The sequence below is a fragment of the Anser brachyrhynchus genome, assembly GCF_964034855.1.
Source record: "Anser brachyrhynchus genome assembly, chromosome: 11".
NCBI classification, from domain to species: Eukaryota; Metazoa; Chordata; class Aves; order Anseriformes; family Anatidae; genus Anser; species Anser brachyrhynchus.
The window spans coordinates 15075437-15090657 of NC_137706.1; the positions used below are offsets into that span (position 1 = coordinate 15075437).

Genomic DNA, 15221 nt, shown 5'->3' on the forward strand with positions numbered 1-15221 from the left:
AGCTTTAAGATTGGTTCCAAAAGGTAGAGAAGCTAGCTGATTTTGCACTCCTTTACAATTCAGGACCATACATTTATCCTTTTGTAACATGTTTCTATTAGCAAACTCTGGGGAAGGAGATAGCACACATTTTTTTCTGCCAAGCCTGCGGAGAGTTCTTGTACAAAACTAGCTCATCTGACTCAATACAGCCTAACAGGACCGGAAAACACAGGTTTTGTGGCTGCAAGCCACAAGACATGGTGGTTTCGACTTAATCATTATGTTTCTCTGGACAATCAATATCATAAACCACACATTTGACACTATGAATAGCACTACCTATTTCCAACAGGAAAGACTCATTACTGCTAGGTAAGAATGCTGTGTCAAAAGCTACATTTGGGACTGGAATAGCTAGGAATGCCAGAGATCAGTGCTAGCGTACGCTGTCAAACCTTGGTGGAAAAGTTCAGGACAGGATCATGTATCAAGCACAAAAGACTAGCACTATGGCAGTAAACTGTGATCTGCCTTCCCTGTGGCTCATTCCCACAAGAGATGCCTCAAATTCAGTTTGATTTGTCTTAAACAATCACTACTGTGACAGCTCTTCTGTACAGACTTTTCCTTTTTTTTTTTTTTTTTTTTTTTTAAACCAAATGTCCACAGTTAGAATAACTTACTGACTAGTATATGACTAAGAATAAAACCTGGTGCCTCTCCCAGCAGTTTGGCTATCAATAACAAAGCTGTCACAGGCAGTCTTGTTTCCTTCCAGACAGGGTCTAAGAGGGAGACAACACATTCACAGGCTATTCCCAGCACACTGGTGATGCATCCTTCCTTCCTTCCAAGGCTGTTAGGGTTTCTGGAACTTCTCTCCAAAGCCTTGTATCCAAATCTACCTTGACATAACATCACTGAACTTGGCAAGTCAGGGATGCAACTGACCCAGCATCTCTAGAGAAATAATCAAATTAGAAGAGTTTAAATGAATATCTCTACCCATCATCCAACAAGCATTAGATACCTTTTTTTTTTTTTTGTCACATATATCTAGAATTTCCAATACATTGTTTCTTGGATATAGGTCAATAATGAAAAAAAATTAAAACACTGCTGCCCAATACCCCCTGACAATTCTGGTGCTAGCATTTAGTGCTTCCTGAGTGCTTTAGGGACAGGGAAGCTAAAGAAGGCTACAAGCCATTCTTCTCCATTAAGTGTCATTCTCCACTAACCACGTGAGTTCAAACGCAGTGGAACATCCCTCAGTCCCCTAACTTGAAACTTTCAACCTGGGAACAGGAAAGCAGATGGCCTGAGTGACAGCTGAAATCCACTGCAGCAGGTGCTCACGAGGACTTCTTCCAAAATCTGTTTCAAGGCAGCGTTCATGGGACACCTCAACAGATGGACCAGTGCACAGTATTTGGCATGCAACCATCCCTTTGCTAACCTCCTGAAAGAGGTAAGAACTTATTTGGTTGCTCAGAGAAAGGAGTTGTTTGTAAAGCAGCAAACTCTTCCATAGGATTTAGAGACCATTGCTTTTCCAGTCATTCACAAAACAGCTCCATTTGGCAATTCAGGAAGAGGGACTAAGTGTTCTCAGCACAAAGCTGAGAACTCATACTAGTGCCAGAATATGGGTCTTGTCCTACCTAGTGTTCAAAAATAAATAAATATAAAGAAATGATCTTGCGTCAGAAATCATGACAACAGAAACAATCCTATTCAATTACTGATCTCCCCCCAAACAGAAAAGCTAAACTGACTGTGGACTGGATCGAGAAAAGGGAAGACAGAATGCGGAGGACTGAATGACCAAATTTCATTCTTCCAAAATATCTGTACTTTTAAACACACATAAATGGTCTTCCAGTACGACAACATTGAGTACCTTCAACAAAAATCAGTAAATACTACTAACACTCACAACTCTGGGCAACAGTGATTATATTTGTTTCATGCAGCTTTGGCCACAATTGACATCATATAACCAACCCTCTTATTACTCATTAAGGAAGATGAGATCAGACAGACAGTTCAAAATAGATAAACTCACGTTTCCTTTGAGGTGTAAAAGGGGCAAAGAAACGCTATGAAGACACTCCAGTTTTGCAATTTGCTTTTCCAAACAGTCTGAAAGAGGCAAAGCCAGCACACTTCCAGACTCCTGTTGTTTAACATGGCATGAATCAAGCAGATCTGAGAACAGCTAAGCACCTGATTTCTTAGCTGGTTTTCTGTCAACCAGTTCTTAACTTCCTAGCCAAATAATAAACTCGAAACAATATAAAGGGAGGGAAACAAAACAAAAACTGCACAACCTAAACACGAAAAATCCTTCAACAGGTCATATAAGAGCCTACAAGTCTTCAAGGAAGACAGATGCCCACTATCTCCTGGTTTGTTTTCTCAGAAACTCTTTCTCTCCTCTTCCCCCACATGCCTTTTTCCGTTTCCTAAATGGCATTAACCTTTACATATTTTTAAGCAAGGTCCACAAGCCTAAAAGGTACAATTAGAATATCTTGCAAATTGAATCATCAATCAATTATTGAAAGGGTTGGTGAACATAAAAGGAACAGGAAAATAAAGTAAAAGGGATGCAAATTTTTGCACCGGATAACAACTAAAGAAAATAGAACAAGCAAAAACCTTAATTTGAACCTTCAATCCTTAGCTTACTATGAGATAACTATTTTTTCTATACTTTTCTCACTATTACAGCTGCTTCCAATTTGAGCCACTTTGGATCAGAACTGGAAACGGAACTATCAAAAAGAAAATCATTTTTTTGTATTCTCAGCATCTGCTTTTGAATGAGATTCCCAGGCCACAGAGGGTCAGCTAAACACACTTTTCAGAGATGATTTTTTTGGCAAGAAACTTTTAAATGCTTCTGAGTCTTACCCATACTTAGGAAAAGTGTAAGTTCCTGAAGACAAAAGAAACCAGAAATAGGAATTCAGTCAGAATTCAAAGACGATCCAAGCATTTTCCAGAAACGTCCACCAAAAAGCACAGCATATACCCCATTTCTTTACATTTCCTTTCTGCAAGTACTTATCAAATATGGTCTGTGGCAAGAATATCGCTGAAATCATTTTTGTTAGTGCCTGAATACTGGCAAGGGGCCAAATTTAAATTACTTGGAAGTCTGGTGCACAAACTTATAACTAAAATAACAATATACATCTTGCTAGTATACAGAAGCAACGTCATGTGACCCGTAAAATCCCTCAAAACAACTCAGTTTCTATTAACTGAAATGAACTGCTTATGAATAAAGCATACATAAAAATTCCTCATGGAAATTTAGTATGTAATCTCCAATAATAAGGAAGATGAAAATCTTTCATTGCATACAGATAACGATAAAGAAATAGTGCTGTAATTCAATGGACAAATGACGCATTAATAACAATTTGGCTAGTTTGGGCAGAAACAGGTCAAACCAGAGCAGTCCACCTCTGAAGGAGTAGCAAGAGGAAAGGCTTTCATCTTGGTAGATTGCTTTAGTTCTGCCACACTTTCATAGTAATTCACTGATTCATTACTTGTTTGAAATAATTCAGCCCAGGCTAGCCAGGTTACAGGGAATGGATAATGTCAGCTCTTCCAATTTATTATACTCATCTCTCATCACTGCAGTAACTGTGCAAGAGGCTAGGATGCAGGGCTTTTTATCCAGCTCTGCTACTGGTTTATCACCAGCTCAGTCCTTTTATCCTTTAGTGCTTAAGTAATTCCATCTTTAAAATATAAACTATCAGCCCTCATCTATCAATAAGGTTATTCTGAGTTTATGCCAATATAGCATAAAAAATATGCAATTTATTTACCTAACTAGAAGGACTAAAGCCAGACTTCAGCAAGATGGCATCCTCTGCAGAAGATCTGTTGCTTTAGAAGGACGAGTGAAGACTTATGTTTTGACGCTGTAGAACACAAGCTATGTTCCTAATGTCACATCCTCGCTCCCTGGTAGACGGTGCACAGAAACTTCAGGAACATTTACTCTCAATTTATGTTGGGTGAGTTTTATAGACGCCCCCATTAGACAGGCCATGCTTTTTGCTAGGTATTCTGGCCTGGTTCTACTCCGCCAGTTGCTGCTTTTCTGACCAGGCATTATTTTATCTCTTTCTCCTATTGTAAATGACTGGAGAGGGTGCAACACAGTCAAAAATCACAACGTAATTTTTAAAAACAAAAACAGTTTCTCTCACAAGATTTGTTCAAGTATTCACCCACCCCTGGTTAGCTTCACCACACAATCTGTGAGCTAAGTGATTAGATTCAACAGAGGAAACTCTTCCAGTGTGAATACAGGTTCTGCAGACAATCACTCATGAAATTCCTGAAGCTTTCCTTTCAATAAAGACATTTTGAACAACTATCAACAAATTCTTTTGAACTGCGTAGCCACTCTGCTTGGTGCTGCTTTCTCTACTTCCAACATCTCTGCAAAGCGATGACTTTTCCTTCTCATCAAGTCCGGCGATAAATTTGGGGGTATTCAATTTCTCTAACTCAGAACCATTAGATGGGATATATATATATATATATATTTTTTTTTTTCTTCTCATCTCTCCCCAAAGGCTTTCTTCAAAGAAGGAGCCATATCACCAGTAAAATCTCCTTCAAAGGGCACTGTCAAGATATCTGCAATAATTTTAAAACTCATTTGTTACTCCTTGTTGTGTATAATCCCTTTGAAGCAAGAAGCTAAAGTCTATTCCCATTAGTACTTCATGTCCTCCACCAGACACGACATGACAAGGAAAACATTTTTCCAACGTAGCATGTACTTGGCACGTAACTCAATTTTTGAGATTTGCTGTATTATTAAGACACATGCTTTGGAACTCAACTGTATACATGGCACAATATATATTAACTTGTAGAATGACAGATACAGTTAATGAACTGAACAGCACAGTGCAGTATGCTATGGAGGGGCCTTAATTAGGAGGCCAGGTAACAAGAAATCGAGAAGAATAGCAAAAGTGATATGCAAGATTAAAAATGAATTGCACATGAAGCTTGAGAAAATATCAAAGTGTCATTGGAGACTTGATTTGTTTGGGCCCATGTTTATTCCTGATTGTATTCAGAAGAACTTCTTATAGTACAGCCTTGCATTTGGTCTTTCACAAACCGAAGATGAAAAGGTGGCTCAACATCCTGCAAAAGGGAGGCAGCAATAAAAATCTGGAGGGGTAGGCTGGAGAGGTAGGCTGGAGAGGTAGTAGTTCCAACAGGGGAATAATGCAGACTGCCTTCATGCTGGGAGAGAAATGATAGGCAGTTTCTTTTTCTGATTTTTTTTTTAACTGTAGGGTTGTAAACTGGTAGAAGCAGGAAGGAGAAATCCCTGTGGAAATGGGCTGCTTTGTTTTAAGCAACTTTCAAATGGAGGCACTGCTCCTCTAAGACTCAATTGGACAATCCAGACAAAATGAAAAAGAGTTCGGATTATTTTGCCCTTCTTTTCTTCTTCCTTAAGTTGAATAAAACCTTAGATAAGATCAATAGTTTCTTTAGTTTTATGTTTCTCTTCCTTAAGGGTAGTTGGCTTATTGCATTTCCATTGATCACACAGACAGGAAGATTCAACAGAAGAGATTAGCCTTTTTTTTTTTTTTAACCTCTCATTTCTGCCCTCCATTCCTGCCTCCCCCTGCCCCATCTGCAATCAAATGACTTTTAAACAAGTCTGGGTTCACTATTGTTTCTCGTTTACATATTGCTGGTAATAAATTCCTGTCTTATCTTTCACGCAATTAACTGCTTTAAAAATTAAAGTTACATTTCAGTCAAAGACAGGCCACACAGCGCCTTGGAATAACTCTAGCAATGTCTCTTCTGGACTCCATCAGGCAGACTAGGCTCTGGTTTACCTCAGCCCTTCTTCGACACTGCTCTGTGGTGAGAGAGGGCACGTGTGCTAGCCTTGCGCAATTAATATTTAAACCCTTTGCAGCCTTTCTATGGCTTTCTTGGTTTTCCTAAAACCCCCTGTCAGGTGTCTCTGTGTAACAGTGGTCGAGGTCAGCCACCTCACAGCCAGCTCAGCCCCAGCGCAGGACCACGGCTCACACAGGGGGATTTCGCGCCCTTTCCTCACTGCGGGTGGCCAGGGTAGCAACAGGCCCAGGCCTCGCCCACCGGCTCCCCTCAGAGAGGCTGGCAGGGACTGGGCGTGCCCAGGGCCATGACTTTGCCCGGGCCCTCTGCCTGGAAACAGCCTCCGGGAGGGCGGTGACAGGTCGGCGTGTCGCTGCCAGCCGCGAGCAGGGCGGGGCTAGCACCACATACACCGGTGTGGCAGGGCGCGGGGCAGTCTGTTAGACCGCACGGCTCCCGTGGTGCCCACCGGGCAGAGAGCTCACTCCGAAGGGACTGTGGTGACCCAAGCGCAGAGCCTGCCCAGGGACGTGGCTGTTCAGGCCTCTGGCTGCAGGCAGTGCCTCAGCCTGCCGCTGCCGGGGGTGGGCAGCAGGGAGAGCGCCTGTTCGCAGGGGGCAGGGCTGCTCGTTGTGGTGGCTGAGCTCAGGCAGAGGCTTAAGGAGCGTCAGAGCCTGTGAGGAGGAGATTGCCTGCTGGACTAACTCCCTGGTGCGCCAGAGAGAAGGGCGCCGGGCGGATGTCCCCCAGAGGGTGGTGGAGCCCCTGCCCTGCCGCTGTCAGACCAAAAAGATGAGGAGGGCTGGAAGCGAGTCCTCGTTTGGTGCCACGGGCAATGTCCCTTCCTACCTACCTCGCTTCCCCAGGTGCCCCTCCGTAATAGGGCACTAATTGTGCCCCAATATTGGGCCCCTGTTTGAGGCCCTGGACCTTGAAGGAGAGGGAGGCAAGGATGTGGTGAAAGACCTGCCTGTGAGATCATGCAGGGAGAGGCAGTTGATACCACGCCTCAAGACTACTACGAAAAGAAAAGGAAGGAAAGGAAAAAAAGGAAGAAAAGGAAGAAAGAGAGAGAAAAGAGAGAAAAGGAAACAAGGAAAGAAGGAAAAGAGAAAAGAGAGAAAAGGAAACAAGGAAAGAAGGAAAAGAGAAAAGAGAGAAAAGGAAACAAGGAAAGAAGGAAAAGAGAAAAGAGAGAAAAGAAAAGAGAAAAGGAAACAAGGAAAGAAGGAAAAGAGAAAAGAGAGAAAAGAGAAAAGGAAAGAAGGAAAAGAGAAAAGAGAAAAGAAAAGAGAAAAGGAAAGAAGGAAAAGAGAAAGAAAAGAGAAAAGGAAAGAAGGAAAAGAGAAAGAAAAGAGAAAAGGAAAGAAGGAAAAGAGAGAGAAAAGAGAGAAAAGGAAAGAAGGAAAAGAGAGAGAAAAGAGAGAAAAGGAAAGAAGGAAAAGAGAGAGAAAAGAGAGAAAAGGAAAGAAGGAAAAGAGAGAAAAGAGAGAAAAGGAAAGAAGGAAAAGAGAGAGAAAAGAGAGAAAAGGAAAGAAGGAAAAGAGAGAGAAAAGAGAAAAGGAAAGAAGGAAAAGAGAGAGAAAAGAGAGAAAAGGAAAGAAGGAAAAGAGAAAAGAGAAAAGAAAAAAGAGAAAAGGAAAGAAGGAAAAGAGAAAAAAAGGAAAGAAGGAAAAGAAAAGAAAGAAGGAAAAAAGGAAGGAAGGAAAAGAGAAAGAACAGAAGGAAAGAAAAGGAAAAAAGGAAGGAAGGAAAGAAAAGAAAGGAAAGAAGGAAGGAAAAGGGGAAAGAGGGAAAGAAAGGGAAGGGAAGGGAAAGAAAGAGGGAAGGGAAGGGAAGGGAAAGAAAGAGGGAAGGGAAGGGAAAGAAAGAGGGAAGGGAAAGAAAGAGGGAAGGGAAGGGAAGGGAAGGGAAAGAAAGAGGGAAGGGAAGGGAAGGGAAAGGAAGGGAAGGGAAGGGAAGGGAAGGGAAGGGAAGGGAAGGGAAGGGAAGGGAAGGGAAGGGAAGGGAAGGGAAGGGAAGGGAAGGGAAGGGAAGGGAAGGGAAGGGAAGGGAAGGGAAAGAAAGAGGGAAGGGAAGGGAGGTAATTGTAGTAGGTGATTCCCTTCTGAGAGAAACAGAGGGCCTGGTATGCAGATGTGATCCTCATCAAAGCGAAGTCTGTAGTCTGCCTGGAGCCCAGATCAGAGATACCACCAGGACACTCCCCAGCCTGGTGCATTCTGCAGACTACTACCCATAACTGATATTCCAGATAGGTGGGGAGGAAGCTGCATCCCGAAGTCTGAGAAGACTGAAGAAAGACTTCAAGGCCTTGGGATGGTTTTTAATGTTTATAAATAAAGTGTGAGTGTCAGGAGGACAAAGCCAGGCTCTTCTTGGTGACATAGGACAAGGGGCAAAGAAAAAAAAAAAAGTAAAGTAAATCTACTAATCCAAGTATCAGAAAGCTCTAAATCTATGATGGTGACATCTGCAACCTGAGCATTAATCTCAGTTCTATTGTTTTCACACGTGAACTATCAACACTTGGGTCCAAGAGTGAAGTATTCAGGTTGAAGTCCTTAAAAAAAAAAAAAAAAAAAAAAAAGACCTCTTATGTGATTCATTTCCAATTTACAGTAATATTTCAGGGGTTCCAGATTTTAATGAACTACTTTTGGCTTGACAGATGGAAGCTGAATATTAAATGGTATTCTGCAACCAAATCTTCAGGTCAGCGTATCGAGTCTGTACACTAAAGAATCCACTTGTAAGAAGAAACAAGCAAGAACTAATGCTAAAGACTGCTAAAAGGAAGATGAAATAGCCTATTAATATTATTTGAAAGAGATAACTTATGCATTTTTATGCATTTCCAGCATAAAAGTCAATGTAAGAAACACTTTGTTTCAGTGCTACCAAGTCAGGTACTTAGAGTACTTGGGAAAAATAAGTGGAAATACTTTAAAATGCCTGAATCAGAGAAAATGCAAAAAGTGTTTCTATTATCCTTATGATGAAATGAAGAAATGTTCCCTTGTGGATATATTTACATTTCTTTTATCTTTGAGATGAATGAAAATCCTAAACAAAAAAAAAAAAAAGAAAAAAAAAAAGAGAAATAACCTGATAGATACCAGTTGGATATTGGGGCTCAGCCTTTTAACATACAGAAGTCATTTCCAGGATGTTAGGAATGGAAATTTCAAAAAACTCTTTTATGGGATAGCTATAAGACTACTAGATTCTGTCACCAGTGCCAAACATTCATGTCAAATTGCTCATGTCCTCAGTGCCTCTCTGTGGTCCTGATCAGTAATGAAAAATGGAACAAGAAAGAAAGCAGAAAATCATTTACACATTTTAAAGGATGTATTAAAAAAAAAAAAAAAAAGAAATCCATCTTCACCAGGTCTTTCTGCTTATTTTTTGGTGCCTCCACCATATAATAGGGACCTGTAGATGGCACACTTTATATTCATCCTCTGAATGAGGCATTTAATCTCTTCCTACTATTTCAAGAACCTGATCACACAATTTAAGCAAATTTGGGTTAAAGACCTCACAGATGCTAAAGGAGGAAGAGAGCAAATCATTAGATATTGATACAACCTGATATGTCACTGCTTTTAGGTGTTACTGTGGTTATTTAGGAAATGAGTGAAATCCTCCTCCATGGGGATCGCTAGAATTTCTGCCACTGACTTCAGTCAATGTAGAATTTTTCCTCGCTGTCTAAAGAAGATTCAAAACCACTGTCTTGACCCGTGGTGCCTATTAAAAACCCATTAGAACTTCTCAGGAGTAGGGAGTGTTAAATGTAATGCTCAAGGCAATTATATTCACTTCCTTTAAACTGTCTGCAGTTTCTTCTTCTGCCTTTTCTGTCTTGGAATTGATGTGTGTATAGGAGAACATTGTTAAAACAGCTGCTGAGTACTTCCTGGCTACACTTTACAGAGAAATAAAAGGATTAGTATAGAGCTTGCAAAGATAATCATTTGAATGTCTTATTAATTAATTGTTATTTGTAATAATGGCTCTTTCCTTAAGGGTCTTTTAGAATCCTTAACCGGTTATTAATGCTGTATAGATAAGGATTGCTCCCTAGTGGGAGAAATAAGGTGGAATATGGAAGCCATTCAATGAAAACAACAGGTTGGAGAAAGGAACAGAAAAAGAATTCACCATTTGAGTGAATGGAAAATTATGAACAGCTAAATGCATTAACAGAGTTCATCCCGTGCACTTAAAAAGTGCCAGGAGATCTCATAGACCTCTATCGCTGAAGTGTTCAGTGCAAGTATGATCCTTCCCACAAAGTCTAGAACCTCATTTTATATGGAATTTGGGTCCATTTAGATCATAGTTAAAGGCATGCCTTGAACTTATGGGCAGCTGTTAAAACTAGCCATAGATTAGCTATCTTTGGCTGTCAGTAATAGGCAACTCCAAATGCAGGATTCTCAGCACAGGTTCTTACATTTAGCCAAGTGAATGCTCAGGTAGCTAGCCTGTACCTTACAGCATACTACCACTAGTACTCACGTTGACGATAATACTAGTGGTAGACAAGTATAATAATGAATAGACCAGAGCAACCTGTTCTAGTGAAAGGTGTCCCTGCCCATGGCAGGGGGTTGGAATTAGATGATCTTTAAGGTCCCTTCTAACCCAAACCATTCTATGAGTGTTTAATTACCTTAGATCTAGCTTAAAGGTGTCCATATGACCTGCCAACACTTTTTTTTTTTTTTTTGTACAACACTGTGAATACTCTTAGAAGAATAAGTTCCCTGTATCATCCCAGAAACACTCCTGTCTTCAGCTCAGTGTTTTTGGCTCCAGACTGGAGTTTCTTTTAATTTCACTGCTGAATGAAACCTCAAAGCAAGGATTCCACTTTCCTGGCATGAAAGGTTGAAAGAGTGAGGGATCCTGGAAAGATTTCACTAAGGAGAAACTGAGAAGCGTGGCTACGCTCATGCTGTAGAAGGTCTGGAAAAAGCAGGCAACACTAAGCAGCAAGGCAATAGCTCTCTCTTTACTCTTCTGAGCTCATGAGACATACATTAGAAGGAGGGTAGAACAGGGTTCTTTGGAAGATTTACTCACTTTGTAGAGACCATGGCTGCAGCCACAGTATGTGCTCTCCATGGTGTAGCTCCTCAACACACCCATTTCCTGCCATACCACAACCCGTGCCGTTGACTCCCGGGACTTCTCTACCAAGAAGCTGCAGCTGTTCATGACAAACGCAGGGGCCACTTTATCCAGGATTTTAGGAAGGGTCTATGAGAAAGTATCAGCAATGAGAAAATGAACTGAACAGATGAACACGTGTTTATATTGCTCACACATCTTCAGAAAGACCTGTGTTTTTTGAAGTGTCTATCATCAAACTTATCTGTAGAAACTGTTACTGAGGTAGCTCCAACTAGTGCCAGACTGGATTCATTATGTTCATCCCATGTGAAATCCTCATATTCTAATGTTTGTTTCTTTCAAGTCAAAGACTAAAATGCTAAATATACAGTACATTTGGTATATCTCATTCAAAATGAAACATTTTTCACATCCAGTAATTTTGGACTGCTGAAGTCACAAAGTTTTGTTTTCAAGCTGCTTCAGCATTAACTACACCTTCCTGTTGTTCTGCCCAGAGGGCTGCAGTCATAGCTCAGTACATGATGTTTCCATTCTACTCTCCTCTTCAGGAGTCTGTTTTTTCTCTTCAGGAGTTTACTGTATCTCCTGCCATCACACATCCACAATTTGACAAGGGATTCAGCTATGGGAGGAGTTTTGTTTGAACCTAGCATACAGCAGAGGAAGGGGATGTGTAATCCCAATGAAGGTCACAGATAATTACATGAAAACAGAGCTTAGCATTTAGCTATCTTGCACTGTGAAACCAAAATATTCTTATCTGGGTCCAAGTGGTACATTTTATACACTTCATTTAGAAAATCACAATAAAAAGTAATCATGAAAACCCAGTCAAAATTATATCTTAGCCCTGAGTAATTTTCTTATTCTAGAAACCATATTTCCTAAAACAGTCTATAAACACTCCTAACACACTGCAGTATCAAAAACTTCCATCAGTGCAGAGGCAACACATACTTACTCATGACATCTGTAAAAACATATACCAGATCCGTTAACACTAGGTGTGCTTTATGTAGAAACTGAACCTTTACATACACACATACACGTGTGTAACTTTTAGTGCTTGCATACTACCTTGAATATATGCCAAAAGACCAAAAAGACCATCTGGTCCATCTAGAAAACAGCAAGCAAAATGAGGACATTCATTATTTCTTTGATGACAGCTTTCTTAAACTTCTGAACCAAATGGAATCATATAGGAGTTTCTGCTCATTGCTAACGGCATTTACCCTTGAATTTCATTCAGTTTGGGCGGTGAAAGCCAAGAGGCTAATTTCACTTTCCAATAACAATCAGGTTCACTGATTGATCATGAGCAATTGTAGTTCCGTTCTGTGGAGCTTTACTTCATAGCACTGTACTGGAATTCTTGGTTTCATCAACTTTGAAAGAGTAAGGTTTAATAGCAGGTCTTTTCCTAACGCATGATTGACACGAATGATAAATCTTTGGCCTAAACTACTTTGCAATATCCCCTGCAAACAGCTTAACCGTACATATCTCTGTAACAAAAAAGTAAATGTCACTTTTTTGTATATCTTGGTTACAGCTGGCAATGGACCCTACCAGTTCTGTAAGGTATAGATCTATAAGGTTCATTTTTTCAGATTAAAAAAAAAAAAAAAAAAAAAAAGGAGAAAACTAGAACAAAGGGAGAAATTACATTTTAAATCTGAGACCAACATGAGCTTTAAATCTCACGTCAAGATCTCCAGCATGATACTAAGAACTGCAGCACTCCCTTTTCTGTGAGCATACTGAACAGAGGAATCTTGAAAATGGACTGCTTGCTCTAGACTAAGCATTCAACATTCCTGAATTGCCTTCAAAGTACTATTTGCTGCAAAATGGTATGTTTTCGTGCGGAGCTTCCAGGTTTTCCTGGACTTGGGTTGAACAGAAATTAACAAAACACAGCGCAGTCATGTCACCCAAACAATTATAACCCTGAGCAGTATCATTAGATCCAGTTAAACTGTTTCTGAAGGTACAGATAGTTTTCATTCTGTCCTTATCTGAAGCAACACACAGATTTTTGTAAATATATATATTATGAAGTACAATAATCAGATCCTTAATCCAGTTTAGCTTTTAAAAACAATTGAAATTATATGCATAATCAATCTTTTACATACAATTAAATAAAAATGCTGGCAGGTAACAGTAATGTCTCTGTATGCAGGACTCATTTAGGAGCATTAGCGAATCTGAATTTAATATTCTGTTCATTTTACCAGCTTTCACGGGATTTCACACTAATGGTTCTTTCTTCTCTACTTATTTTTCTCATTAATTATCTTTCAATTGTATTTTTGGAAGGCTGAAAACACACCCTTTTAAAGGATTCTTTTATGATAATGCAGCAGTGTGACTGTGTTCCCTTTCTCTCACACAGCTGGATTTAACATGCACAACAGCGAGAGCTGCTCCCCTCACACAGGACCATGTCCAGAAACCGCCATTCACATTAGAGGAGAATGGAATAAGGTTTCTCTGCTGATGTTCCTGCAGAAATTGTTTTCAAAGGGGCCTGGAATGGCTATTAAAAGGACAAATCCTGAAACTGGGTTTTGTGATGCCAATGCTGCACAAGCCATCTAAGGCCACTAAATAATAGAAAGTAATAAAGCCTCTTACTCCTGTGAATTGCCAAGGGCTACAGCTCACTCTATGGCCTATGAGGCAAAGGCTGTTCCAAAATCACCATTTGCTTGAGGTATTAGGTTCCTGCTCCTGAGGAGCAAATCCATTGTGGAGGTCAGGCCTATCCCCAGTTATCTACAGGAGGCAGGACAGAAACCTTCCATATCGTGAGAAAAAAAAAAAAAAAAAAAAGAGAGAATTCTAACCACAAAATCCTTTTTATAGGCCACTGCAGAGTTTTTTTGGACAGCCTTGGAGGCTTGCTCCTGGTTTCTTCATTGCAGATTCAAGACAGGCTCCAGATGCTGAAAGCAGCATTTGAATTCTGTTTGTGTAACAGTGAACCATCCTCAGCCGTTTCAAGCTGCCTGAATTCAAACACAGCAAAAGATATCCTGACTGTAAGCACCCTTCCTGCTTTCTTTGTGAAACAGAGTGTTTGCCACAGGGACCCCTTATAATGAACGTTGGAGTACTTTCTTCAGGGAAAGTGGCCGTATGGTATGCACACTGCTTTAAGACCAACGCAGGATGTGGTAACCTTATGGAATGATAATCAGACTTGTCAACCTATTTCAGGTTGGAGTTAGACAATCTATACCTCTATAATTAGTTTAAGGCCACAGTTAATGTTTTACAAAATTAACCTTTTCTAAGACTATAAATATAACTTATCAGATTTATTTTTTTTTCATGGAAATTTGTCATTTAAGAGGAAAATATCATCTAGACAGATGCAAAGAAAGAGATGGCAGAAAATCCAGAGAAGAGTTTGATGAAATAGAAGCAAGACAGATTTCAATATTCGTTCTTTCAAATCCCAGAATTCTTCCCCATTTATGACGCCAAGCACTTACTATGAAAACTTCACTGTGTTAGATCTGTTTGACATCCATTGAATTCTCTGGCATTTTCATTGGGACCAGGAGCATGTTGTGAGGAAGCAACTCAACGGAGTAGGACAACGGCACATTGACATTTCGTCAGTAACTATTATGGAATGCCTTTTTATTTTCTTATTATGGTGGGGTGATAAAAGCACATATATACTTGGAACTCATAGAACACACAAAACTATGGCATTCCAACAGTCTGTGGCCAAAGATAATAACACAGCATCTTCCTAAAATAAAATAGATAGGGACCCACTTATTGACAATTGTTGTCCTGATACCTGGTGCATGAGATATTGTGAATGATTTGAAGTTTTCTGAATATCTACTCCTCTGGAGTAAGGGAAGCTCTCACCTACACCCAAATTTTGTGAGTTGGCCTTATCTTAGAGAGCAACGTACGCGCACATACACGTCAGTAATTGCATAAAGGAACAAAACAGACTTACCCTGTAGCCAACATCTTCTGTGATAACTGCTGTGTCAACCGTGCAGCCTGCTTGCCACAAGGTCTCCTTGATACTGCAACCATAGAGAAACACGTTCTTTTTCTGAGAGTGGCCATGGTAGTCACAGAATACCTAAAGAGGTAAAAGGCAAAATCTTGAACACTGAAGAAAAAGTTTC

The 15221-nt window shown here is 40.2% G+C and overlaps 1 protein-coding gene across 1 annotated transcript in view; it reads right to left on the minus strand.

Annotated features, from left to right (window-relative positions):
• The window catches only part of AGBL1 (AGBL carboxypeptidase 1), a 330445-nt gene that overhangs the window by 123062 nt on the left and 192162 nt on the right, over positions 1-15221 (minus strand). The window contains exons 21-22 of the mRNA XM_080607077.1: positions 15044-15175; positions 10999-11175 (exon numbers count right to left, since the gene is read on the minus strand). Coding sequence (XP_080463203.1) covers positions 10999-11175; positions 15044-15175 — 309 coding nt within the window. The remainder of the gene's footprint in view (positions 1-10998; positions 11176-15043; positions 15176-15221) is intronic.